This window comes from Tamandua tetradactyla, chromosome 12, assembly GCF_023851605.1.
Source record: "Tamandua tetradactyla isolate mTamTet1 chromosome 12, mTamTet1.pri, whole genome shotgun sequence".
In the NCBI taxonomy this organism is placed as follows: domain Eukaryota; kingdom Metazoa; phylum Chordata; class Mammalia; order Pilosa; family Myrmecophagidae; genus Tamandua; species Tamandua tetradactyla.
In genome coordinates, this window is record NC_135338.1 from 34,240,979 (window position 1) to 34,256,085 (window position 15,107).

The 15,107-nt window shown below is 36.7% G+C and overlaps 1 protein-coding gene across 2 annotated transcripts in view; it reads right to left on the reverse strand.

Annotated features, from left to right (window-relative positions):
* TMED10 (transmembrane p24 trafficking protein 10) overlaps positions 1 to 15,107 on the reverse strand; it is a 60,278-nt gene that overhangs the window by 12,384 nt on the left and 32,787 nt on the right. For both annotated transcript variants that reach the window (XM_077123092.1, XM_077123091.1), the window contains exon 3: positions 2,893 to 2,966. In XM_077123092.1, the coding sequence (XP_076979207.1) occupies positions 2,893 to 2,966 (74 nt within the window). The remainder of the gene's footprint in view (positions 1 to 2,892; positions 2,967 to 15,107) is intronic.

The window sequence follows — 15,107 nt, forward strand, 5'->3', positions numbered from 1 at the left end:
AACATTAAGGAGTTGATGTATGCTCTGATAGATTTGGTAACAGCCTTGTAAATTTGCTGTTTGTTTTTAAAATTTCTTTGCAGGTCAGTTAAGATGTGGGAATTGACAAAGTAAATCTTATTAACTCTGTCTCAATTCTGCATCTTCTACAAAAGCTTCTACTAAATCTAACAGGATTTTGGTTCCCTAGATTCTTGTCTGTGCCGTAAAAAAGAATTCAAAGGCACAGCACAGGTAGAGCAAGTAGGTAAGAAATTTATTAAGTACACATGCAGAGAAAAGGAGCATGCAGCCTTCTCACAAGTAAAGAAAGATGGAGGGTGAGAGGCCATGTTTGCTTTTTTCTTTACATAGTAATTTTAGGTCCCTTAACCAAATAAACCCTCCATACAATTTAGGTAGGTAGTATAGTAGTCTGCCCAGCCATTAAGGTACTGATCATCACTAAATTTTACAGGACCTTATAGGATTTCAGAATTATGAAGGCCATAATTTGAAGGACAGATGTGTTAGATGTGAAGAAAATTAAAGAAATGTGCCACCTTTCCACACATCTTAACACTAATAACCAAGGGGATCAAACCTTTGGAGATAAAGGTTCTCCATTACTTCAAGGGCCTTAAAAACTCTACATATGCTCAGTGCTATCTGGTAATTAACCGGGGAACAAGGTCATCTATTTTCCATGTTCTTGTCACAGGTATTAGCCCAGAGACAATTAACACTTAGATCTTAGCAAGATTCAATGGAGCCTAGCCATAGACTGAAAAAGGTCTGGTCTTTGGCCAGTGTCATAACCACTCCCTCTCTGCCTCAATCTGGTCTGCTGTTGGGAGCGTGGGAGGTTAAAGAAAAGTATTGGGGAGGAGTTTCTCCGTTCAGAAGCAGAACCTTAGAACTATGTTGTAACTATGTGCGCAAAGATGGGTTTAGGACGTGCAGACATCCGAAGCAGGAAGCAGGCAAAGGAAGAGATGTAGTTTCCTTTTAGTTAGGGATTACCCTTTGGGTGAAGTAGAAGGTCAGGAAAGATAAAGCCCCTATTCCAATGTCAACACAGCCTAAGGATGATGGAAATTCCAAGATGTAAAGGGATTCTAAAATGTGATAGGATAGTGAAGTCTCCATAATCATATATGTAAGCCCACAACAATGCCATCTGTTTTAGAGCAGAAGCAAGCCATGTCTAATGTCTGATAGAGCACCAGGTCCCTGTTATTTAATAAATACCACTTGATGATAGCTGTCATGTAAGAGAAAAAAAGGTTACAACAGGTCAAATTCCACACAGTAACAATTCAATGAATGCTTGCTTAGATAACAGTCCAACGTTGGGGAATAGCAGCAATAATCTAAAACTGAAAATTATTTTACCTACTCTTCCACCTTATAGTAACTTTTTCTTATTCCATCTCACAAAATTTTTTCTTAGTATTTTATGCCTTACAATAGCACTTGAACCCACAATATCTTTTTAACCTATACTTCAAGTTCTTCTGAATTATGAAGGTTTAAAAAGATTTTTCAATTTACTTATAAATCCATCAAATAAAAAAGCTCTTTAGCTTTATTTCTTTTAGTTAAACCAGCCCTGGAGCTAGTTTAACTAGACAAAGAACAGCAATTCGGTGTCTCCACTGAAAATAGACTTCCATTCATTGCTCCCATTTATTTGCCTACAAATAATGCCATCAAGTTTCATTTAACTGAATACTTGAACAAGGAAAAGGGGACAGACTTCAAGAGCTGCAACTGATCTGCCACTACTTCGTTACAGAATGAGCCAGTCACTTCCGATCTTCTTCCATTTTAAGATATTTTCCTTCCAGAGTCCTGACCAAATGCTCCGGGTTCCACCATTCCTAGAAAATTCTCTTAAATTATCTAAAACAATCTTCCTTCATTTAGTCACATTCTTCAAGAGCCATTTATTTACATTTCCTGTATATCACCTCTTCCTCATGCCCTAAGGAACTGCTTTGCAGGGTAAAAATATTCTTATCTTTCTGCAAAGATCAATCCTCCTGTCTTAAATAAGTTCTTGTGGTTTTTCAAAGGTGCTTTTCATTTGATGAACCATTATGTGCTGCCCCCAAAGTCTCTCATAACAGAGATGAAAAACCACAGTTCTCTTTTGCTATCACCCCTCTGTTTCCCTATCACTCAAATAAGTCAGTTTTTACTATATAACAATATTTTGGGTTAGCACCAAATTTCTATTCGTTATCATCAACTCTAGTCTCTTCCAGCTTTTTTCTACATTCTGTACTCACTGTTAGGAGTGTGAAATTATTTTAACTAAAATACTTTTGACTACTGAGCCTCAAAGACATCACAAGTTGTTCAAGTCTAAAAAGCACTGAATCTATGCCCGAGGGGGCGATATTCAGGACTGATAGCTATATATATTAAATTAGGAATTAAAAACAATCACGGGGCAGGCAATGGTGTCTCAGTGACAGAATACTCGCCTGCATGCAGGAGACCCGGGTTCAATTCCCGGAGGCTGCCCACGTAAAAAACAAACCAACAAAAAATCACTTTTCCTAACCTTGGACATTAACACATAAATGATTCTCAGCTTTAAAAAATTAGAACTGTATATATCTGGCTTCTGCCTCAAGAGAACTAACTGTGAAAGCTTCAGTGTTTTATCACACCAACATTTCTGTGGGATAGTTGATTCAGTCCTTTGGCTGATGGCACTGCCAGAATCATTGTTCAAGGCTGTTAATACAATTTTTTTGCATCAAAAAAGACTGTGGTTTTCACGTGACTGCTAAGAAAACCAAGTACTTCTGGGGAATCCCCAGCCTACTGGCCTAATTCGGTCACAGAAACCTCACAGCACAGCATGCCACTGCCTCCTTTGGCTGTTACAGCAGGACATACCTCCTCATAATTTTTTGCCTCCACTCCATGCTTCATGTCTAGGGTCACGAGTTGGTCAGGTATCCGCCCTGTTCCTGAGAAAGAAATCAAAGGATTCATTGTGTGGAATATTCAAAATTCTGGGAAATCATCCACCCACTCTCCTTCTCTCAACCCCCTACCCACTCAGTACAGGGAAACAGACACAACTCCTCCCCCTACTCAGCTGCAGAAAATTCCTGGCTCTCACTAAAATCACAAACATTCCAGACAAAGCCTCTATCTGTGTGGGGTGCCGGAAAGCAACAAGAACATGCTGCTGGCAAACATCTCTGAGCAGGCAGGACACAAGACACTGTAGCTGGTATTAAGAGGAACAGAATGGGGGAAGAGAAAACAAATCGGCTTATTTGATTAGAAAATAAAAATCATAATAGTCTGAAATCGAGTGGCATAAAGATCAATAGGTAGAGGGTGCCAATTTAATGTGAAAATGAACATTTCTAGATGTGAAAAGGTTGCCCTTTCTAACTGAGATCATGCTCACTTAGAATTATTTAGTATTTGCCAAGCTTGGATTTACCTAATACAAATGTGAGTACTGAACAGAACATAGACTTTGTCTACTATCCATTTTAATTAAAACATTTTGATAAGGCCTACTTCAGTAAGTGAATAAACTGTCATTAGGCTATTCCCACTGATTTAAAGAGACCCATCAAGAAAAAACCTTATAATAATAATAAGAGAAAAATTCTTAGAGCTGTTTCTTGGATAGAGAAATGTGTTTTGGGGATAGTAAGATCAACAAAGCAATATTCATATTAGAAAAGTTAATCTGATTCAGTTTAATCAAAAAGGAATTGTAATTTTAATTCATCAAGTAAGAGAAAGACTCAAAGAACCCTAGAAAACAGCTCAGCCCAAATCCCCTGACATTCACTTATTTATAAAATTAAAAACTGCCTGAAATGAGAAGTTTTGGGAAAATTTAAGCACTAGGGTTAAGCCGGGAATGGTACTGTATGTACTCTCTGCTGCCTGAGACATTGGAGGGTCTCTGAAATGTTCTAACGTCAATTCAACAACTATTCACTAAGAACTCACTGGTGCTAGAACTGTGGTGGAGATTTTTAAGGAGTACAGTCTATGCCTTCAAATAATTCACTGGGATCTAAGACATAGACAGATACACATAACAACTACATTAAGAATGCAAAGCAATGTAAAACTTTAAGCCAGTCTGGTTCAGACAATACCAGCTATGAAACAATGCTAAGAGAAGGGAGGAGATTAATTATGAATAGACCTCACTGAAGGAGCACATGAAGGCTAGACTTGAGCAAAGTATTCTAGACAGAAGGTACAGCATGGGCAAAGGCTGGGATGTTGAAATGAGTACAGCATGTTCAAAAGACAGTAAAGGATTGCTCTGGCTATACTGGAAACATCAATTTCATAACAAAAGATATAAGATAGGTAAGATTAAGAACAGATAAAAGAAGTCACAGATGCCTTCAGCATTAAACCAACAATTTTCTAAGACAAAAAGTCTAAAAAGTAGTGCCCAGCAAGGTCACTTCTCCCGAATCTGATGTGTAATCCTGATCATGGCATTGCCCATAGAGATGCAATGCAAATTTTCGCTTCCTCTTTCTCATTTAAAAAGTTATGAAATCCACTATGTATGGTATGTATGTCTGTAAAGATTTCTCAATAAAAATATTAAAACAAAAAAAAGTTATGAAATCCATGCTGCTCACAGCCCCACCTGGGGTGGTGATGATGATCAAGATATCATCTTCCTAACAAACTCTTTTCACTATCTCCCTGTTTGCCATAGCACAGCATTAGAATTATTCAATCCCAAGTGAAATCACGGAACAACACATCTCTGGCTGGTCATCCAGTTCATACATTCTCTTACATAGAACAGTCAGCCTATGCTCCCTAGCTGACATCACAGTCATAAAGGGCCTCCTTTTTAAAGACTTCAGAAATTTCTCTCTGGATTTGCCTGGCAAATAAATACACAGACATACAAGGTCTCCAAAGACAACAAGGTATCAGGTCCCCAAGTCAGAATAAACAGAGAACACAAATGAAACTGGAAATGGAGTTTGTGTGTATATGTGTGTATAGACATACATATATATTAATACATTTTAAAATTAGTTATAAGTCATTCATGCACACAGTATCAGCATATAAGAAATTCAGAAGAAACAAAACATTCTCTGCCTTCAAAGAGTTCAAAATATAATTGGGAATCAAAGACATATATACATGAGACATTTAAACAATACGAGGCCACACATACCATTAAATGCCCAAATAATCCAATCAGTAAATGTTATAATACACTAACTTCCTTGCTGTCTCTGAGACATACTTAGTATCTCAAGGCCTTTGCTTTATTTTTTCCAAAGCTCTTATCACTACCTGACACATGTATTTGTTTACTGTCTATCTCTCTCTAATGAAAATCTAAGCTCCACGAGAGCAGGAACCTCTGTTTTATTCTGTTATATCCCTAATACCTAGGACAGTATCTGACATATATAAGCCACTTAATAAATATTTACTAAATGAATGAGTCAATAAAAATCAAGGTTAACTCATGTTTACATGAGAAAAGCATAGTCAAGCAAATGAATAAATATGATATGTTTAAAAGGCCGAAAAAAACAGGCTGGCTGGGACCTGATAAGTAGCAGAAGATTAGGTTAGAATGAGATTACAGAGATTAGTAAAGACCATGCTGTCTAAAACTCCCTTCCAGCTCTAAAATTCTACGATTCTGGGTTTTATTCTATAGAACAGGAACAGTACTGCCATGACAGGGAATGGAAAGTTTTGAAAAGGAGACTGATGTAAGATGTATTTTAAAAGCTAAATCGGGTGGTATTATCTATATATATTAAAAGCAGATCAATTAAAAGGCTAACGATAAACTCTGTAATTTAAAAGACTGGAGTTCAGATTTGGGTGGTGATAGATATCGAAGATATTTTGAAAGAAGTATCGGCATAATTTAGTGATAGACTGGAAAAGACAAAAATGATTACAAAAACATGAACCTGAATAACTGGAAGGACGTGGTGACACTGATGAAAGAAGGGAACTAGTGTGAAAGAAAAGTTTATGAATGGTCTCACACATCGTGGTTTAGAGGTAAGAGTGAGATAACCATGTTGAAATGGGTAGAATATTGTTGAGAGATCATGGAACTGATAGGGGTGGCAGCTAGGAAAAGGATGCCAATCATGAAATCACTATTAAAATCCTTTAATTTTTTATTCTTAACCTACTATTCTGTTTATTCTATTACTATTTTGTTCAGGTGAACTCCTTCAGTTATTAAGGTAAGCTGACTTGCTTTAGACCAAGGGAGTCAATTATTTGTTAACTGTCAAAAGCAGCTAGTTAATATACTGTTTGAAATTTTTCTGGGTATCTGCTGGCACAATTGGTAAAGGTACTTTCTCTTCATCTAGGATCATATATTCAAATCTCCCCACAAGCCAAAAATTGCAGTTGTCCTTTAGCTGCCATATAGAGAGAGCCTGAGAATAAAATAAAGTCAAATAGGGGGCAAGGGAGGTAAACACTAAAAGAGACAAAGTTCCAATGACAGTGTGAAAACCCTCAGATTTAGCCATGTCTGAGGATACCATCACATCAGAGGCCTCCCAGCTCAAAGAGTCAAAATGGTCTCTCCCCTTTAAGTCTTAAAAAAAAAGCTTTTTGGGACTTACAGCCTAAAAAGTCATTGACAAAAATAACAGTTATAAATGTGTACAGGTTTCTGGGTATGATGTCCTTGAAGCTAAAGAACAGAGAGTGAAAAGGAATCACCTACTACTAAGCCATTATGTACTCTGCCTGAAAGTTACCTTGTGATATTGGCCATGAGATGCACAGAAGAATCAACAGCAAGATATTAGGACTAGGAAATAGCAAGCACTCCTTAAACCAAAACTGCTTGTGACAAATCCTATTTCTAAACCCTGAGAAAATATGTCATTAGCATTTAAGTGCACTATTTTCTAGCATCTATACCGAATTCAACTCTAGCATTCAACCCAAGTATGACACAACATCACCACACTGGTAGAGTAAGACATTCTAGGGTTCCATCCTCCCACAGACATTTCAAAAAGCAAAAACTGACAGAATCATATTTCTCAGAGTCCCATGTATCAGTTGGAGTAATTAGGTGAGCACCAAAACAAAGAAAAGGAAAATTAAAAATGGTAGGAAAACAGCGCTACAAGGTTAACTCAACGTTAGAGTTCTCGCCTGTCACGTGGGAGATTTGGGTTTGATTCCTGGAGTCTGAACATGCCAAAAAATAAAAAATAAAAAAATAAACCTTCCTTTCACAAAACATGCATAGCTAGAAACAGAAAGTATATGGAGTATTAAAGTACACAAGAATGCTATAAAATTATATATATGGTATTGACTGAATGCATTTATCTTATAATGATGTAGAAACTGTTTCTTTAGTACTTTATTCTCATTATTCTTAAATGTAAGTGTATCTATAACACCTCATTGTTTCAAACACTTTTGTAAAAAATTATGACACCTTGTCTTTTTTTTATCAGGAAAGGATATAATCTCTCGTTTTCTACCAGAATGATTTATATCAAGTTATTCACATCAGCCTCTGAAACAGCTACATTTCTCTATATCTATAATTTAAAATGTGTCTTAATTTTCCTTACACAAATTATACAATATATATATTTTTTTTTCTTTTTTTTTTTTTTTTTTTTTTAAGGGAGGAAGGGAAGGAAAGACAGAGAGAAGGAAGGAAGGATGGAAGGAAGGGAAACATCTTTAAACATTTTCTTGTTTTATTATATTTTGTTTGTTTGTTTGTTTTTTACATGGGCTGGGGCCGGGAATCGAACCGGGGTCCTCCGGCATAGCAGGCAAGCACTCTTGCCCGCTGAGCCACCGCGGCCCGCCCCACAATATATATTTTTAATGTTTAAGATTTTAAACTTTAAATATAAATTTACCTCCCTTAAACCACACTACTACCAAATCAGTTTTCTCTCTTTAGATAACCACTGTTGTCATATCCCTGAATTACTTCCAGATAATATTGGAAATGTTCGCATTTATAAATATTTATAAATAAAATATGCAATGCTGTTCAGGTATTTTAACATAAATGATCTAGAGAATTACCCTGTAATTTGCATAGAAGTATTTCCATGACTAAACATTGAAACCACATTCTTCTAAACTATTAGATGTTACAGAAAATAGAGACCCCACAAGTTTGTGAATATATTCTCTTATTACTTAAAAAAAAAGGTAGGAAAACTAGTATAGCTCTTGCTAGCCCCACCCACATCCCTCCCCTGCCTGGTTCACAGCTACCCTATACTACCAGTCCCGGAGAAAGTAAAGTAGCAGTTTGTGCACATACTAGGTGCATGGATGTCTCTCCAATTTGTATGGCAACAAGCAAAGGACTGTTGGTTGTGGGACATACACTGTAGCAACAGGGACAGGGAGGTACTATTTCCTAGGGACAAAGTGACATACAGATCTGTGTAAATGAGGGAATTACTAAGGCCATATGTGCATGTACATGACAAGACGCAAGCTCAGAAAAGAATGGGGAGGATCCTCTGCTTTCAACTCAGGCTCTTCTTGAAACTCAGTGTTAGGCAAGCTAAGCTCTTAAGTGAAGTACCAACATGGGTCAATCTACAAAGACTGGGAAAAGTGTGTTTTCTTCCTTTTTTTTTTTCTTTCTTTTATATCCCAGCTCCTGGTATTTAAGGAAATCTTTGTTATAACAATAGCTGGATACAAGCTTAAGGAACATATGCCCCAGTGACTAATTCCAGAGAGAACACACAAAAATATCAAAAGTCAATGGTACAAAAAAAGATTACAAGAAAAAAAAAAAGATAGGAAAAAGGCCTATGCAAAGAAGCAAGATAAAGCATTAAAACTCATCAATGAGGAGGGCCAGACATTGTATAGACCAGACAAAAACTTTCTAAAAACTCTCCTAAATATGCTCAAAGAACTGATGGAAAATATGGACAAACAACTAAAGGAAACCAGAAAAATGACAGATGAGCAAAAGAATAGCAATAAAGATAAAAATCATAAAAAGGAACCAAAGATCACAATAACAGAAATTTATAAGATTGGAGGGGACAACAAAGAATCAGAGAACTTGAGAATACAACAATTGGAATTATTCATCTGAGGAGCAGAAAGAGAAAAAAAATTACAAGTATACAGAGCCTGAGATTTGTGGGAGAGACACCATCAAGCATACCAATATATGTATGCACTATGGGAATCCCAAAAGGAAAAGAGAGAGAGGGAGAAAAGCAGAAAGAAATGATGGGAGAAAATTTCCCCAAGTTAAGGAACATCATAATATACACATATCCAAGATGCTCAACAGATGTCAAACAGAATAAATCCAAATAGAGCCACACCAAGACTCAATTAATCAAACTGCTGAATGCCAAAGAGAGGATACAGAAAGCTCCGAGAGAAAAGCAATGCATCCTGTACATGGAAGGTTCAGTAAGATTATGTACCTATTTCTCATTAGAAACCACACAGGGAGAAGGTACTGGGATGATATATTTAAAATGCTGAAAAGAAAAAATTGCCAATCAAGAATTTTATATCTGACAAAAATGTCCTTCAAAAAGGAAGTCTCGCCTGCCATGCTGGAGATCTGGGTTCGATTCCCAGTGCCTGCCCATGCAAAAAAAAAAAAAAAGGAAGGACTGGGCGGCGCAATGATGGCTCAGTGGCAGAATTCTAGCCTGCCATGCCAAAGACCCAGTTTGATTCCCGGTGCCTGCCCATGTAAATAAATAAAGGAAGGAAGGAAGGAAAGATTAAGACAGTCACAGATAAATAAAAGAATATAAGAGATCTCCTAGGGTCAATGGAAAACTAAAACCCAAGCCAGGCAGGACTACCAATGGTCCAGAAACTTTAGGAATGAAAGTTTGGGTTGCCCCATCAGGCAAAGAACCACAACCAGTTGAGGTGCATGTTGAGGGTAAAGGTAATATGGAATGGATAGTGGAACAATGTATGTTATAAATATGAGCTACAACCAGTTACAGAAACAAGGTCTGAAAGGTATGAACATTTCTTCCTTATTCTGAGGATGTTTCTATATATACATAAAGCAATTCTTTGTTTTCTTACCTATCTTACTCCCTTATCAAAGGATATCAGCTAGTTGTATTAACTTCATGTTACAGAATTTAAGTTATAGGAAATGACGGTTAAGAGTAAATATTCCCCAATGATTTGCTCTCTATTCTAGAAAAAGTTAATGCATTTTTGTTGTATGTGGGACAACTGCGTATTTCTAGGTGAAAAATATGACTGTTACAGCATTTATTTAGAGATTAAGTATGGATTAAGGAGATGTGTATGGGTGCCAAGTACAAAAGGGGTAGACTGTGATAGTTAAGTTAATGTGGCAACTTGGTCAAGTTATGGTGTCCACTTGTTTGGTCCAGCAAGCATGGGTCTGATTGTTTCTGTGAGGATATTTCATGGATTTAAATCATCAGCAAATTGACTGCATCCATGGTTTATTACATCTACAATCAATTGAGGAAATTGATTTCAACAATGAGAGAAATTTTATCCGATCAGTTGAAGGCCTTAAAAGAAGTAATGATTTCAGCAGCTAGAAGAGAGAATTTCCATTTCTCCTTCAGCCAGCCAGCTGAGTTCCCAGTTTATGGCCCACCCTATGGAATTTGGACTTGCCCATCCTCACATTCCTATAAAAAAAAAAACCTCACAATATGTACATATTTACTAGGGTTCTGTTTCCCTAAATACTCTAATACAATATGCATATAACACTTTATCCAACAATAGTAGAATACACATTTTTCTCAAGACTTATATAGAAAAGTCCCTCAAAAAGTTTAAAAGACTGAAATCATACTGAGAACTATCTTCTCAGACCAAATGGAGCGAAGCTACAAATCAGTGACAGAAGGAGTGAACTGGAAAACTTGAAAATAAGTGGCAAATAAACAATGTATCTTCAACAACCAATTTCAAAGAAGAAATCACAAGGGAAATTAGGAAATATATTGAGAAGAATGAAAAGGAAAACACAATAAACAAAAATTTATGGGATGCAGTAGCTGTAAATGCTTACATTAAAAAAGAAGAAAGCCCTCAAATCAGTAACCTAACTTTTTACCTCGAATTTGAAAAAGACAAGAAAACTAAACCCAATGTAAGTAAAAGGAAGGAAATAACGAAGATTAGAGTGGAGCTATAAATGATTACGAATAGAAAAACAATACAAAACCAACAAAACCAAAAGTTGGTTCTTTGAAAAGATCAAATAAAATTGACAAACCTTTAGCTGGGCTGACAAAAATATAAAGAAAATGCAAATACCTAGAATTAGAAATGAAAGCTGATATATTATTACTGACCAAACAAATAAAAACGATGATAAGAAAACACTACCAACAGATGAATGGCAACAAATTAGCCAATCTAGATGAAATAGACAAAATCCTTGACACACACAAGTCACCTAAACGACTAAACAGAAGATCTCATTAGACCCTTAATAAGTAAAGAGATCGGTCAGTAATTCAAAAATCATCCAACAAAGGAAAGTTCAGGGCCAGCTGGCTTCACTGGTTAATTTTATCAACTTTCAAAGTATTAACACCAATACATTTTAAACTCTTCCAAATCACTTTAAGAGGAGGAAACACTTCCTAACTTACTCCATGAGGCCAGGAGCACCCTAATACCAAAGACAGATAAGGATATCACAAGAAAAGAAAATTACAGACAAATATCCCTCATAAATACAGATGCAACATCCCTCAACAGAACACTAGCAAACCAAATCCAACAACATATTAAAAGGACTACATACCATGAACAAGGGGGATTTATCCCAGGAATGCAAGGGTGTATCAACATAAGAAAATTAAGCAGTGTAATAGACCAATGTGTTGGCTTGAGGCTGTTGTATACCCCAGAAAAGCCATGTTCTTTCTCCTAATCCAATCTTGGGACAGACTTATCTTTTGGGTGGGATCTCTTTTTTTATTGTTTCCATGGAGATTTTGGGTGGGACCTTTTGATTAGGTGGTTTCCAGGGAGTGGTCTCTGCCCATTCAAGGTGGGTCTTAATCTGCTTACTGGAGTCCTTTAAGAGGGAACCATTTTGGAAAAAGCTCAAAGCTGACACAGACAGAGATGTTTGCAGATACAGAAAGAAAATGCCCCCAGCAAAGCTGTTTGAAACCAGAAGCTAAAGGATCAATAGATGCCAGCTTTGTGCATTCCCAGCTGACAGAGGTGTTCTGGACGTCATCAGTCTTTCTTGATTGAGTCAAGGTATCTTTCTTTGGATGCTGAGCTGGTTTGAATTTGTGGGCCCCAGAAAAGCCATGTCCATAAATCCTCATTCAGTATTGCTGGGTGAGAGTTTTGTTGTTTTTTCCCAAAATAACATATACAAAAAAGCTATAAATCAGGTGGGAGTTTTAAATTTTCCCATGGAGATGTAACTCACCCGATTGTGGGTATTAATTTTTCATTAGAGGGAGATGTGACTCCACCCATTCCAGGTGGGCCATGATTGGAATCCTTTAAAAGAGGAAACATTTTAGAGAGAGTGCCATTTTTAGAGCCACAAGAACCAGGAGAGTCTGCACAGCCAGAAATCTTTGGAGATGAAGAAGGAAAATGCCCCTGTGGTTGCTTCATGAAACAAGAAGTAGGAGAGAAAGTCAGCAGATGCCATCATGTTCGCCACGTGTCTTTCCAGTCAAGAGAGAAACTCTGAACATCATCAGCCTTCTTGAGCCAAGGTATCTTTCCCTGAATGCCTTAGATTGGATATTTCTATAGCCCTGCTTTAGTTGGGACATTTTCACAGCCTTAGAACTATGGACTTGCAACTTAATAAATTGCCCCCTTTAAAAGCTGTTCTGTTTCTGGTATATTCCATTCTGGCAGCTAGCAAACTAGAACAGTTGCTTTAGTTTGGACATTTTTATGGACTTAGAACTGTCAACCTGTAACTTAATAAATCCCCTTTACAAAAGACAACCTCCTTCCATTTGGGAGAACAGGGTTTGATTCCCAGACCATGAACTCCCCCCAAAAAAACAAAAACAAAAAAGCCAACTTATTTCTGGTATATTTCATACCAGCAGTATTAGCAAACTAAAACAACCACATAGTAGAATGAAGAATAAAACTACATGATTATCTCAACTGATGTAGAAAAAGCATTTAACAAAATTCAAAATCCTGTCATAATTAAAAAACTTAGAAAACTAGTAACAGAAGGCAACTTTCTCAACACAATCAAGGGCATTTGTGAAAAGCCCACAGCAAATATCTTACTCAATGATGAAAGACTGAAAGCTTTTCCCCTAAGATCAGGAATAACACGAGGATGCCCACTTTGATCACTGTTATTCAATACAGTAATGGTAATTCTAGCCAGAACAATCAGGCAAGAGAAAAAAACAAAAGGCATCCAAACTGGAAAGAAAGAAATCAAATTATCACTATTCGTAAGGTACATGATCCTATATATAGGAAATTCCAAAGAATTCACAAGAAAGCTACTAGAACCAATTAATGATTTCAGCAAAACTGCATGATATAAGATAAAACACAGAAATCGGCTGGGATTCTACACAGTGGTAATGAACAATCTGAAAAGGAACCAAGAAAACAATTTCATTTGCAATAGCATTTAAAAGAATAAATTTAACTAATGAAGTGAAAGACTTATACACGAAAAACTATAAAACACTGCTTAAAGAAATTAAAGATCTAAATATAAGGAATGATATTCCATGTTCAAGGATTGGAAGATTTAATATTAAGATATTAACAGTGCCTAAAGTAATCTATAAATTCAATGCAATTCCCATCAAAATTCCAGCAACTATTTATGTATAAATGGAAAAGCTGATCCTCAAATTTATATGGAATGGCATGGGGCCCCAAAAAGCCAATCAACCTTGAAAAAGAACAACAAAGTTGGGGAACACGTACTTCTTAATTTCTAAATGTATGATAAAGCTATAGCAATATACTACTGGCATAAGGATGGACATAAAGACCAATGGAATACAACTGAGAATCCAGAGATAAATCCACCTATCTATGGACAGTTAATTTTTGATAAAGGTGACAAATCCATTTAAGGTGGAAATAACAGTCCCCTCTATAAACAGTGATGAGACACTGTTCCATCACTGTGGTGTTGAGATGTTCCAGTGTGGAGACAACTGGAAATCCACATTTAAAAGAATAATGTGGACCTCTACCTCTCACCATATACACAAATGAATTCAAAATGGATCAACAACCTAAATATAAGGGCTAATATTATGAATCTGTTACAAGAAAACATAGGGAAATATATTTAGGACTTTCCAGTAGGCAATGGATTTTAGATTTTATAACAAAAGCACAAGCAACAAAAGGAAAAAATTGCAAAATGAACTTCATCAAAATTAAAAAACTTTTGTACATTGAAGGACATTATCAAGAAAGTGTAAAGACAACTTACAGAATGAGAGAAAATATTTGGAAACCATGTTCTGATAAGAGTTTAATATTCAGAATATATAAAGAACTATAACTCAACAATAAAAAGACAAACAACCCAAATAAAAAAAATAGGCCAAGGATTTGAGTAGACATTTCTCCAAAGAAGATTATTCAGATGGTCAACAGGAATGTGAAAAGACATTCAACATTACTGACCTTCAGAGAAATGTTAATTAAAACTACAATGAGATACACTTCACATAGGCTTGGATTCCTACTATTAAAAAAACAGGAAATCTTATTGGAAAGATATGGAGAATGTAAAATGGTACAGTTACTGTAGAAAACAGTCTGATAGTTCTTTAAAAACTTAAACATAGAGCTGTTCCATGGAAAAGTTGGAGAAGGGACAGGAGGGTGACTGAGGCACTGATTCAGGAGTGTGGCTGATCTGGGAAAGCCTTCTGCACCACATAGGGCAGCCCTGGTTGCAGAGGCCGAGGAACTGAGAGGCAGAAAGCTGAAGCCTGACGCAGAGGCACGGAGCGTGAGGGAGTGCACGGACAGGAGCCGGGGACTAGTAACTAAGCCAGGCCGCGGCGTTCCTTGGGCTTGCTACCATCACCAGAGCAGCCCAGTGACCAGCT